This window comes from Phalacrocorax carbo, chromosome 5 (genome assembly GCF_963921805.1).
Source record: "Phalacrocorax carbo chromosome 5, bPhaCar2.1, whole genome shotgun sequence".
In the NCBI taxonomy this organism is placed as follows: Eukaryota; Metazoa; Chordata; class Aves; order Suliformes; family Phalacrocoracidae; genus Phalacrocorax; species Phalacrocorax carbo.
The window spans coordinates 70,519,155-70,530,450 of NC_087517.1; the positions used below are offsets into that span (position 1 = coordinate 70,519,155).

Here is an 11,296-nt window from a genome sequence, read left to right on the forward strand (position 1 = left end):
CCGATCTTGTTTAATTGGTCTCTTCTTCCAAGTTAGTAGCAATAGGACGTGAGGAAATGTCCTCAAGCTGTGTTAGCAGAGGTTTAGGTTGGAGATTAGGGAAAATGTCTTCACTGCAAGAGCAGTCAGGCCCTGGCACAGGCTGCCCAGAGAGGTGGGGGAGTCACCGTCCCTGGGGGGGTTCAAAAACCGTGCAGACGTGGCACTTGGGGACGTGGTTTGGGAGGCCTGGGGGTGTTGGGCTGGCGGCTGGACCTGATGATCCAAGAGGTCTTTTCCAGCCATAATATTCTATGATTCCTATGATGTCGCCTCAGGCCCGCAGGCCCCAGCGAGGCCTCACAGGCCCCGTTGCCATGGCGACGCCTCAGGCCTGTAGGCCGCGGACACACACGGCCACCCTCCGTTACCGTGGCGACCGGGCAGGGCCACCCCTCCGACCGGAAGTGATTTGCGGGCGCGCCGGAAGTACCGGGAGGGCGGAAGCGGAAGCGCTGGTGGTGGCGGTGGCGGCGGTGTCCTTCTGGGCCGTGACGCTGGGGTGGCACCATGGCGGACGCGGCTTCGCAGGTGCTGCTGGGCTCGGGGCTGACCGTGCTTTCGCAGCCCCTCATGTACGTGAAAGTGTTGGTGCAGGTAAGGGGGGGGCCGGTAAGGGAGAGCTGGGGGGGGGGAGCACCGGCTCCGGTACCAGCTGCAGGCTGCCTGTCCCCGCCGCAGGTGGGGTACGAGCCGCTGCCGCCCACCCTGGGGAGGAATGTCTTCGGGCGCCAGGTCTACCAGCTGCCCGGCCTCTTCGCTTACGGTGAGTCTGCACCGGTGGCGCGGCTCCCCCCGCCCGTGTCCCGCCGCCCCCCGGGACAGCCAGTGGCTGCGGGGTTTCCTCGCGTGGCGTGTGGGGAGGTCCCGCGTGGTGTGACCGGTCCCCGCTGCCCCCAGCCAAGCACATCGTGAAGGTCGATGGAAGAGCGGGACTCTTCAAAGGCCTCACCCCCCGCCTCTGCTCCAGCGCCATCGGCACCATCGTGCACAGCAAAGTGCTGCAGGTACTGCGGAGGGGACAGACGGATGGACGGGGGGACATGTGGGACATAGCCGCTAGCCCTGGTGGGGACTGTGGAGGTGCAGAGACCCCGCATCTTGGTGCTGGCAGGGCCTCCCTGTCCCCCACGGCCACACTAACTCTCACCTTTCCTCCCCAGCGGTATCAGGAAGCCGAGCAGGCTGAGGTAGGTGTGAGGCTGAGGCCGCTTCCCCGGTGAATCCTCCATCCCTGTCCCCCTCTGCCCATCCCTCCCTTCATCTCTCCCAGAATGGCGGGGGTTGGAAGGGACCCCTGGAGCTCACCCCATCCCACCCCCTGCGTGAGCAGGCACACCCAGAGCAGGGGGCACAGGGCCGCGTCCAGGCGGGGGGTGAATGTCTCCAGGGAAGGGACCCCACAGCCTCCCTGGGCAGCCTGTGCCCCTGCTCTGGCACCCGCACAGGGAAGGGGTTTGTCCTCATGTTCAGGGGGAGCTTCCTGTGTTCCAGCTTGTGCCCGTGGCCCCTTGGCCTGGCGCTGGGCACCTCTGAAAAGAGCCCGGCCCCATCCTCCTGACACCCACCCTTTAGATATTTATAAGCATTGATGAGATCCCTACTCAGTCTCCTCTTCTCCAGGCTGAACAGACCCAGGTCTCTCAGCCTTTCCTCATAAGGGAGATGCTCCAGTTCCCTGATCATCTTGGCAGCTCTCCGCTGGACTTGCTCAAGTCCCTGTCCCTCTTGAACTGGGGGTGGGCCAGAACTGGATGCATCCTACCCTCCCTCCCAGTGTCCATTTGGGTGCCACAGGACACTAAGAGAGTGTTCAAAGGAGGCCACGGAGTTGGGGAAGGGTTTAGAGGGGAAACTGCACGAGGGGCGGCTGGAGTCCCTGGGTTTGTTCAGCTGGAGCAGAGGAGGCCGAGGGCAGCCTCATGGCGCTCTGCAGCTCCCTCCCGAGGGCAGGAGGAGGGGCAGGGCTGGTCTCTGCTCTCTGGTGACCAAGGCCAGGGCCGGAGGGAATGGCAGGGAGATGTGCCAGGGGAGGGTTAGGCTGGGCATTACGAGAAGGCTCTTCCCCCCGAGGGCGGTGGAGCCCTGGCACAGGCTCCCCAGGGAGGCATCACGGCACCAGCCTGGCGATGTTCCAGAAGCACTTGGCCAAGGCCCTCAGAGCCAGGGTGTGAATTTGGGGTGTCCTGTGCAGGAACAGGAGCTGGGCTTGATGACCCTTGCAGGTCCCTTCACACTCAGGACATTCTATGATTCTATGATTTCTCCCTCTGTCCCTCCCTCCGTCCATCCCTCTGTCCCTCCCTCCTTGCTGCGGGCCCCCCCAGCTGTGGCAGAGGCAGCCCAGCATCATGTGCTGCCCCAAGGGAGAGATGCCTGGCGCAGAGGGCTCTGGGGGGCTGCTGAGCCTGCACTGCGGGGGTGAGTCCTTTCAGGGGTGGTGGGGTGGGAGCGGTGCCTTTTGGGGGGCTGTTCCCCACTTGATGCCTCTTTCCCTCCCCAGCCTGGAGCCAGCAAGAAGGAGCCTGTGTCCTCGCTGGAGCAGGTCCTGAAGGAGGTGAGGAGGAGGGCGCTGGGATCTGCTGGGGTGCAGGAGGGGCTCGGTATGACACTGGTGCCGCTGGGCTCTCTGCCTGCTGTGTCCCTGTCACCCAGCCCTCTCCGCCTGACAGCCCGTTTCTCCCCAGACCTCCCGAGAGATGGTCGCTCGCTCAGCTGCCACACTCATCACCTACCCCTTTCACGGTAGGTGTCCCCCCGTAGCTGGTGTGCGGGCCAGGTGATGCGTGCCTGTCACTCCTGTGTCACCCCGGAGTGTCCCCGCGCCTCCCCTGACCCCCGCGCCACCTGTCTCTGCCCGCAGTGATCACCCTGCGCTGCATGGTGCAGTTCATCGGCCGAGAGACCAAGTACAGGTATGGGGCGGGGGGGGCTGGGGGCTGCTCTGGGGGGCTGTCCGCTTGCAGGGCCCCCTCTGACCGCCACGCTCTCCTCTTCCTCCCCAACCCAGCGGGACACTAAGCGCCTTCACCACGATTTACCGAGAAGAAGGCATCCTGGGCTTCTTCGCGTGAGTGCTGACAACGGGGGTCTCGGGGATGGGCAGCGGGGTCCCTCCCCGACATCTGTGGGCCTCACTCGCCGCACGGCTCACTTCTCCCTCCGGCTGCAGTGCCGCAGCTCTGCTCTCCCATCGCCCCGCGCTCCGGAGGTGCTCTGCCCTGACCTCGGGTGCTGCTGGGGTGCGCCGTTCCCTGTTCTGCCCTCCCCAGGGGGCTTCCTGGTGTGAATCTGGCAAACCCTCCCCTCACAGCCACCGGCCCTGGTGACACCCAGTGCCTGGAGACATTAAAACAGCAATGGTGTAGTAACCCTTCCCTGGGACCACCGGCTGGGAGGTGTTTTGGGTCCCTCTGCATCCGTGTCCTCTTGGAACCGCTTGTCTGAGCATCCCTGCTCCCAGGGTGGGGAGTTCCCCCCTTTAACCGACTGTGGGTGAACAGCTGCTCCCCCCTGTTCTCAACCAGCTGTTTCCTGGCTCTCTGCGCAGCCAGATCCAGGCCTGCCCTAGGCTGACGTTCCTGCTGCCTCTTCTCTTTCAGTGGCCTCATCCCCCGGCTCCTTGGGGACATCCTTTCGCTCTGGCTCTGCAACATGCTGGCCTACCTCATCAACACGTACGCGCTGGAGAACGGGGTATGGGCTCTGCACCCTGCTCGGGGGGGGTCGTGGGGCGGGCTGGGGGCAGCACGGCAGCGTCGCTGGTGCTGAGCTGACCGCAGTGAGGGACGGGGAGGCTCAGGGGACCATCCAGCGGGGCAGGGCCCTGCTTTGGGGTGGCAGCTCTGCTCTGTGGTGGTTGAAGATGCCTTTTTCTCCTCCCGCAGGTCTCAACCATGGCTGAGATGAAGAGCTACTCACAGGCAGTCACTGGAGTGAGTACAGCCCGTGCGTGCGTGACGCTGTCTCCCTGAGGGGAGGTTGAAGAGAACTGAATCTGTTTTTCCCATTGAAACGGGATCTTGTAATCCCGCCTGCCCTGTGGCTGCTGTGCTGGGGAGCAGAGCCGGGCGCTGCCCCGCGCTCCGGAGGCATCGGCCTGCGGGGGAAGGAATGCTCCGTGGAGGAGACGTGTGACCCTGCGCGCCTGTGGGCTCACGGCCTCGCCTCTGCGTAGCCTGACCCTCCGTGGAGCCTGTGGGATCCCTGGGGGGTCCCTGGGCAACTTTTGGGGTTTGTCCTCCCCGTGTGGAGGGAAGTGGGGAGATCCCTGCGGGGGGCTGCTGCCCACCAGCTCTCCTCTCCCTTGCAGTTCTTCGCCAGCATGCTGACCTACCCCTTCGTGCTCGTCTCCAACCTGATGGCCGTTAATAACTGCGGGTGAGTCTGCCCCCGCCTCCCACCCCGCTGCAAGGGCCAGCCTGAGCCTGGGGGGGCTGGCGCGGGTGGCGGCCACGTGCCTCCGCGCCGGATCAGCTCCCGAAACCGCCTTTCCGAAGCTCCCGGATGGCAAAGAGGTTTCAAACTCACTGTGGGATTGATCCCTCGGCAGCAGTGCTGGGGGCGGGATGAGTGGAGTGGGAGCCCAGCCTTGGAAGGGCTATTTTGGGGTTCAGCCCAGCAAGGAGCCACAGAGGGGACAGGTCATACCCCACTGGGTGGAAATAATCCTCCTCTCTTCCCCAGGCTGGCAGGGGGCCTCCTTCCCTATGCACCCACCTACTCCTCCTGGCTGGACTGCTGGAGCCAGCTGCACAGGGAGGTAAGTGGTCGGAGCTGGGAGGCACTGGGGTGCTGCCTGGCCAGGACGGAGCCCTTTCAGGGTCTGGGGGAGCTGTGCTGGGGCTCGGGGCAGCCCTGACTCACCCAGCGGTGGTCGTCTTCCCCCTTCCAGGGCAACATGAGCCGAGGGAACAGCCTGTTTTTCCGCAAGGTGCCCGCAGGGAAGCGATATGTGTGGGAGGAGAGGAGGTTTCGCTGAAGCCAGAGCCCAGAGGGGAATCATGAAGCTGGTGCTGGGCTCTGAAGGTCGGGAATTATGAGAGAGTGGTGATTTCTATACTGTTTTTTAAAATCATTTAATGCTGAGAGATGAAGGTGGACATGTGAGAGTGTCTGTCGTAGGGCTGGGGGCTTCCTGTGGGGGGCTGGCCAATGCCGAGTGTTCCCTCCCCAGTCTGGAGCACCGTCCCTATTATCCTTATTCCCCTATCGATTATCCGACCCCTTTTCATCAGCCCAGGACCCACACAGACCCCCCCGTAGGCCCAGTTGGCCGGGATAGGTGCTGGATCCATCCCATGAGGTGTCGTCACCTCCGTCCTCCTGTCCCTGTGGGGACTGGTGCCCGTGGCTTGTCTTCAGCCTGAAAGCGTGGGTGTTGCAGAGGCTTCCCGGTAAATCTTGCAGAAATCCCTGTCCCGCTTCCGACTGTTATGCCCCGGGTGCCTTTTCCCAGCCTTGGACCCACTTGAGGATGTTTCGACAGAGCAAATTCCCCCGGGCGATGGTGCCTGGAACCACCACCCCTTACAAATAACCACGTTTTAAAGACCGGCTGTACAAATGTCACAGGCGCTTGGGGAGTGACAGCCCCAACTACCCCAGGGGCTGCTCGGAGGCCCCTCATTCGTGGCTGGGGATAATTGTGGGGCAGTTTCCCCTCCCTCGCTCCCTCTCAGGGCGGTGGTGGTGGGGGCAGATTGGATCCATCCTGGTTCAGCACCCGTGGGGGTGTTGCAGCACCCCCAAGTGAGAGGGGATGGTGGCACGTCTGGGCTGTGAAAAGAGGGTGGTGGTGGTGGGGTTGTGAACCCTGTCAGAGGGTTGTACGGCCGCAGGGGGGGGCCGCGCAGCTGGTGACTGGGTTGTGGAGCTGGAGGGGGGCTTGCACACCCAGCAGGAGGGCTGTGCAGCTGGGTGAAGAGCCGCACATACCCAGTGCGGGGGCTGCATACCCAGGGGCAGGGTTGCACAGCCGGAGGAGGGGTTGTTGAACACCCAGCAGCGGTTATTACACATGCAGGGGAGTGAAAAACTGGGCGGTGGGTTGCACACCCAGCAGGGGTTGTTGCACACCCAGCAGCGCCTATTGCACGTACAGCGGGGTGCAAAGCAGGGAGCTGCACACCCGGCAGGGGTTGTTGCACACTCCATGGCAGGTTGTAAAGCTGGGAAGTGGGTCACACACCCAGTGACAGGGTTCCACGCTTGGCAGGGGTTGTTACACACCCAGCACTGGCTATGTCACATGCAGGGCAGTGCAAAGCGGGGAGTTGAGTTGCACACCTGGCAGGGGTTGTTGCGCACCGCGGGGGAGGGTTGCACAGCCGGAGCAGGGGTTGTTGCGCACCGCGGGGGAGGGTTGCACAGCCGGAGCAGGGGTTGTTGCACCCCGCGGGGGAGGGTTGCACAGCCGGAGCAGGGGTTGTTGCACCCCGCGGGGGAGGGTTGCACAGCCGGAGCAGGGGTTGTTGCACCCCGCGGGGGAGGGTTGCACAGCCGGAGCAGGGGTTGTTGCGCACCGCGGGGGAGGGTTGCACAGCCGGAGCAGGGGTTGTTGCTCACCCCGAGAGAGGGTTGCACAGCTGGAGCAGGGGTTGTTATACATGTAGAGGGTTGCAAAACTAGTTGGTGGGTTGCACACCTGGCAGGGGTGGTTGCGCGCCCCCGGAGAGGGTTGCGCGCCCCCGGAGAGGGTTACACGCTCCCGGTGGAGGGGTTGCACGCCCGGAGAGCGGGTTGCACGCCCGGAGAGCGGGTTGCACGCCTGGTGCGGGCTGTTGCCCGGCTGGAGCAGGGTTTGCACACCCAGCAGGGCGGGGGTCGCACGCCCAGCGCGGGGTCGCACAGCCGCCGGCGAAGCGCCGCGGGAAGCCCGGGGGCGGGCTCGGGGAGGCGGTGCCGAGGTGTGTATGGGGGGGGGCGGCCGGTCGGTCCCGGACGTCCTTCCCCGCCCTCCGGTGCCGGCGCCATGGCGGAGCCGGGTGCGGACGGCGGCGGCGGGGGGTTCCTGAGCAGCGGGAGCGAGCGGCGGTGCCGGGCGCGGCTGGCGGCGGCGGGGGGGGCGCGGGGGGCGGCGGCGGCGGCGGTGCTGGTGCCGCTGTGCTCGGTGCGGGGCCGCCCCGCGCTGCTCTTCACGCTCCGCTCCCGCCGCCTGGGCGGGCCCCACAGCGGCGACGTCAGGTACCGGCGGCGGGGAGCGGGCACCGGGGCCCGGCCGGCCCGGGCGGTGCCGTTACCTCTTACACAGCTTCCCCGGGGGGCGGCGGGACCCGGCGGACGGCGACGCGGTGGCCACGGCGCTGCGGGAGACGCGGGAGGAGCTGGGGCTGGCGCTCGGAGCCCCGAGAGTCTGGGGGCAGCTGCGGCTCCTGCCCGACCGGGTACCGAGCACCGGGGGGCGGGGGGGAACTACCGGGGCACCGGGGGGACGGCGGGGGGGACGGGACACCGTGGGGGCGGGCGGTGTTGGGGGGCACGGAGCGGCTGGGGACACCAAGGACACGGCGGGGGGTGTTACAAGGACGCAGTGGTAGGAACATGGGTGATGGGTGCGGGGTGACAAGGACACAGGGCACCGGCTGCGGGTGAGGGGGTGACACACGCTATGGGTGTCAAGGTGGGGCGCAGGGGGTCAAAGTGGGTGGGTGGCACTTCGGGGAGGAGCGGGGGATTGTCACCCTCCCCCCCAGTCTGTTGCTGACACACCTTCCAGCAGGGACAGATGGTGGCTCCCATCGTGGCCAACCTGGGGCCCCTGGAGGACTTGACGCTGACCCCCAACCCCGATGAGGTGGGCGAGTATCCCCTTTCCCCGGTGCCACCGTGGCAGATGGCCCCCGGTCACCCCCTCGCCGCCTGTGCCGACAGGTGGAAGAGGTCTTCACCCTGCCCCTGGCTCACCTCCTGCGGGAGGAGAACCAGGGCTACACCCACTTCCGCACCGCCGGCCGCTACGGCTACACCCTGCCAGTCTTCCTCAACGGTCCCCACAGGGTCTGGGGGCTGACAGCCATCATCACCGAGCTGACCCTGGAGCTGCTGGCGCCTGACCGCTACCGCAGGAAGACCCACGTGCTGGGTCGCGGCCCCTCGGCTCGGCCCCCCGAGGGGAGCTCGGCCTGACACGGGTGGGGACGGGGTGGCCCCCGCCTGCGCCAGGTGCCAGCGTGCTGTTTTTAGGGGAGGGGGGGGACATACAGGCAGAGCTGTCCCTGTTTGTGCGGCTGTTGTTGCCCACCGGGCGCCTGTAGGCAGGCCGCACCGCACACGCGGGGAAGGGTGGTGGTGGCCCCACCCCGGTGCCGCTGCTGATGTCACACGCACTGTGAGTTAAGGGGAAAAAAACAAAGCCATGTTTTGAACCACTTGCGCGCCATGGCCTCCGAGTTATGCCGCCTGTTATCCCTCGGTGCCAGCACCGCGGCAGGGGGGACACAACAGCCGCTGCTCCTGGCACTAGTACAGGCAGGAGCGGCCCTGGTGCCACCGCGGCGGTGACAGGGAGCGCGGGGTCCCTAGGGAGGGACGTGTAGCTGTGTAATACCCCGGCTGCCCCACAACTGCTGCCTCTCACCCCTGCCCAGCCCTAGAGAGGGGACATGGAGTCTCACAGAAAGCCAGGATTTCCCCTCTGGGTGTATCTGGACCTTGGCTGGGTGATCCCCGCAATTCCTGGGGATCCCCCCGATCCCTGGCGATCCCCTGCTCAAGGGGAGGCAGGACCCAGAGCCCCCCAGCAGCCCCCTCCCACCATTTTATGCTCACAGCCTACTCCTGCCCCCAGCAAAGAGAGGAGCCCATGAGCGCAGCGGTGTTTATTGAGGACTCCCCCAACACAGCCCCAAAACTCCTGCGAGAAGCCCCTCGCCCCCCAAGGAAGCCCCCCCAGCAGGAAACAGCAGGGCCACCACCGCTGGCAGCCCTTGCTCCGCTGCCGGGTCCTTACGCCGATGCTGCTTGGGCTTTGGCCTCCCCGTAGCGCCGCATCCTCTCCTCCAGCTCTGGTCGGAAGTGGCGGATGAGCCCCTGTGTGAAGCAATTGGGGCGGAGTTAATGGTGCAGGGAAAGGGCACCAGCCCCCTCCTCGCCCCCAGACCCTGCTCCCGGCCTGAAATCTGCCCCCACCTGCACGGGCCAGGCCGCGCCGTCGCCCAGGGCGCAGATGGTGTGACCCTCGATCTGCTTGCTGATCTCCCACAGCGCGTCGATCTCAGCCACCTGCGCGTTGCCCTGCACGAACCGCGCCATGACCTTATTCATCCAGTCGACGCCTGTGGGGAGGGGGATGGCCATGAGGGGGCTGCAGTACATCCCCCCCCCCACCTGCCTGAGCCCCGCACTCACCTTCCCGGCATGGGGTGCACTGCCCGCAGCTCTCGTGCTTGTAAAACTCAATGAGGCGAGCGATGGCTTTAATGACGTCCGTCTGGGGAGGAAGAGGAGGGTGAGGGCCCTGGTGCGGCGCTGGGGGGGGCTGGGGAGGGGGCTTCTCCCTTACCGATTTGTCCATAACGATGACGGCGGCCGTGCCGAGCCCGCTCTGCGCCTGCACCAGGGAATCGAAGTCCATCAGCACGGTCTCGCACACCGACTTGGGGAGCAGCGGTGTGGAGGAGCCCCCCGGGATGACGGCCAGCAGGTTATTCCAGCCCCCGCGGACACCCCCTGTCAGAGAGGGGGAGGGACAGGACGGGCTGAGCCAGGCCCAGCGCCGGCCCGGCACAGCTCCACGGGGTGGCCCACAGCACTTACCAGCGTGTTTTTCGATGAGCTCCTTCAGCGGCACAGACATCTCCTCCTCCACGGTGCAGGGGTTGTTGACGTGACCCGAGATGTTGAAGAGTTTCGTCCCTGAATTGCGCTCCCGCCCGAAGCTGGCGAACCAGGCGCCGCCCCGCCGGCAGATGGTGGGGGCCACAGCCACCGTCTCCACGTTGGCCACCGTGGTGGGGCAGCCGAAGACACCTGGAAGCAGGGGGAGCTCTCAACGGCCGCGCTCCACCTGCAGCGGGACAGCGGCCTGGGAACAACTGGTGTTGTTCAGTCGCTGCCATTTTGTCCTGCTCTTGAACCGTGGCTGGAAATTAAGGCTCGTGCTGCCAAGAGCCAGCGGCAAAGCGGGGAGGGCCGGGGACGTACCCACATCGGCGGGGAAGGGGGGCTTCAGACGCGGCTTGCCCTGCTTGCCCTCGAGGGACTCGATCAGCGCCGTCTCTTCCCCGCAGATGTAGGCACCGGCGCCCCTCGCCACGAACACGTCGAAGGCGTACCCCGAGCCGCAGGCATCCTGCCCCAGCAGCCCGGCCTCGTAGGCCTCCCGGATGGCCACCTGCAGTGGGAAAGGGGGTTGTGAGTGAGTCTGGGGGCTCCCCGCCGGTGAGGTGTCCCCCATCCCGCCACTCACCTGCAAGTTGGAGGCCTCGTTGTAGAACTCGCCGCGGATGTAGATGTAGGCGGCGCGGGCGCCCATGGCGCGCCCCGCCACCAGGCAGCCCTCCACCAGTTTGTGGGGGTCGTGGCGCATGATCTCCCGGTCCTTACACGTGCCCGGTTCCCCTTCATCCGCGTTCACCACCAGGTACTTGGGTCTGGCGGGGACAGGCGCCGTCAAGGCCGGGCTCCCTGCGGAGAGGGAGCCGCGGTGGCGGTACCGGTGCCGTGACCGGTCTCACCTGCCGTCCGGGGGTTTGTTCATGAAGCTCCACTTGAGGCCGGTGGGGAAACCGGCGCCGCCGCGGCCCCGCAGCCCCGAAGCCTTGATCTCGCCGAGGATCCAGTCCACCCCCTTGAGCAGGATCTCCTTCGTCTTGTACCAGTCGCCGCGACGCAGCGCTCCCTGCAACCTGCGGGCGCGGCCGGTGGCACCGGGACGGGCCGCACCGGCACCCGCCGCCCGCTCCCCGTTACTCACCTCCAGTCGTGCCGCCCGTAGAGGTTGGTGAAGATGCGGTCCTCGTCCCGCAGCGACCCGAACTGCGTCTTCTTGGGCGCCGTCTGCGGGGAGAGAGGGGCTCAGCACCGGTAATGGCGGCCCTCGGGAACGGCGGCCCCCGGTCCCCACGCACCGAGAAGGAGGCGGCGGGCAGGCGCCGCAGCGCCAGCAGCTGCCGGGCGGCCATGGCGGGGCGGCCACCGGCACCGGGACCGCCGTCACCTTCAGGCGCCCCCCGCGAAGTCCCCGCCGGCGGTGACGTCAGAGCCGAGCGCCGGCGGCGTGACGCGGCTGTGGCGTCGGCGAGTGGGAGGGCCCGTG

The 11,296-nt window shown here is 66.4% G+C and overlaps 3 protein-coding genes across 3 annotated transcripts; 2 read left to right on the forward strand and 1 right to left on the reverse strand.

Moving 5' to 3' along the window:
* Positions 1-464: 464 nt before the first annotated feature.
* On the forward strand, positions 465-5,129 carry MTCH2 (mitochondrial carrier 2). The gene is made up of 13 exons (XM_064453053.1): positions 465-636; positions 721-805; positions 940-1,046; positions 1,203-1,229; positions 2,543-2,596; positions 2,727-2,784; positions 2,903-2,954; positions 3,050-3,109; positions 3,642-3,735; positions 3,927-3,974; positions 4,352-4,419; positions 4,726-4,801; positions 4,934-5,129. Exons 1-13 carry the CDS (start codon positions 550-552, stop codon positions 5,018-5,020), a joined length of 903 nt encoding a protein of 300 aa, XP_064309123.1. The 5' UTR covers positions 465-549; the 3' UTR covers positions 5,021-5,129.
* Positions 5,130-7,012: 1,883 nt separating this feature from the next.
* On the forward strand, positions 7,013-8,408 carry NUDT8 (nudix hydrolase 8). The gene is made up of 4 exons (XM_064453280.1): positions 7,013-7,224; positions 7,292-7,424; positions 7,757-7,834; positions 7,912-8,408. The coding sequence occupies exons 1-4, from the start codon at positions 7,013-7,015 to the stop codon at positions 8,164-8,166; spliced, it is 678 nt and encodes a 225-aa protein (XP_064309350.1). The 3' UTR covers positions 8,167-8,408.
* Positions 8,409-8,843: 435 nt separating this feature from the next.
* NDUFV1 (NADH:ubiquinone oxidoreductase core subunit V1) lies at positions 8,844-11,269 on the reverse strand. Its single transcript, XM_064453038.1, has 10 exons — positions 11,109-11,269; positions 10,955-11,037; positions 10,716-10,886; positions 10,448-10,631; positions 10,183-10,372; positions 9,796-10,008; positions 9,542-9,708; positions 9,388-9,469; positions 9,169-9,314; positions 8,844-9,069 (listed from the first exon to the last, which is right to left on the reverse strand). Exons 1-10 carry the CDS (start codon positions 11,160-11,162, stop codon positions 8,986-8,988), a joined length of 1,374 nt encoding a protein of 457 aa, XP_064309108.1. The 5' UTR covers positions 11,163-11,269; the 3' UTR covers positions 8,844-8,985.
* Positions 11,270-11,296: the final 27 nt, after the last annotated feature.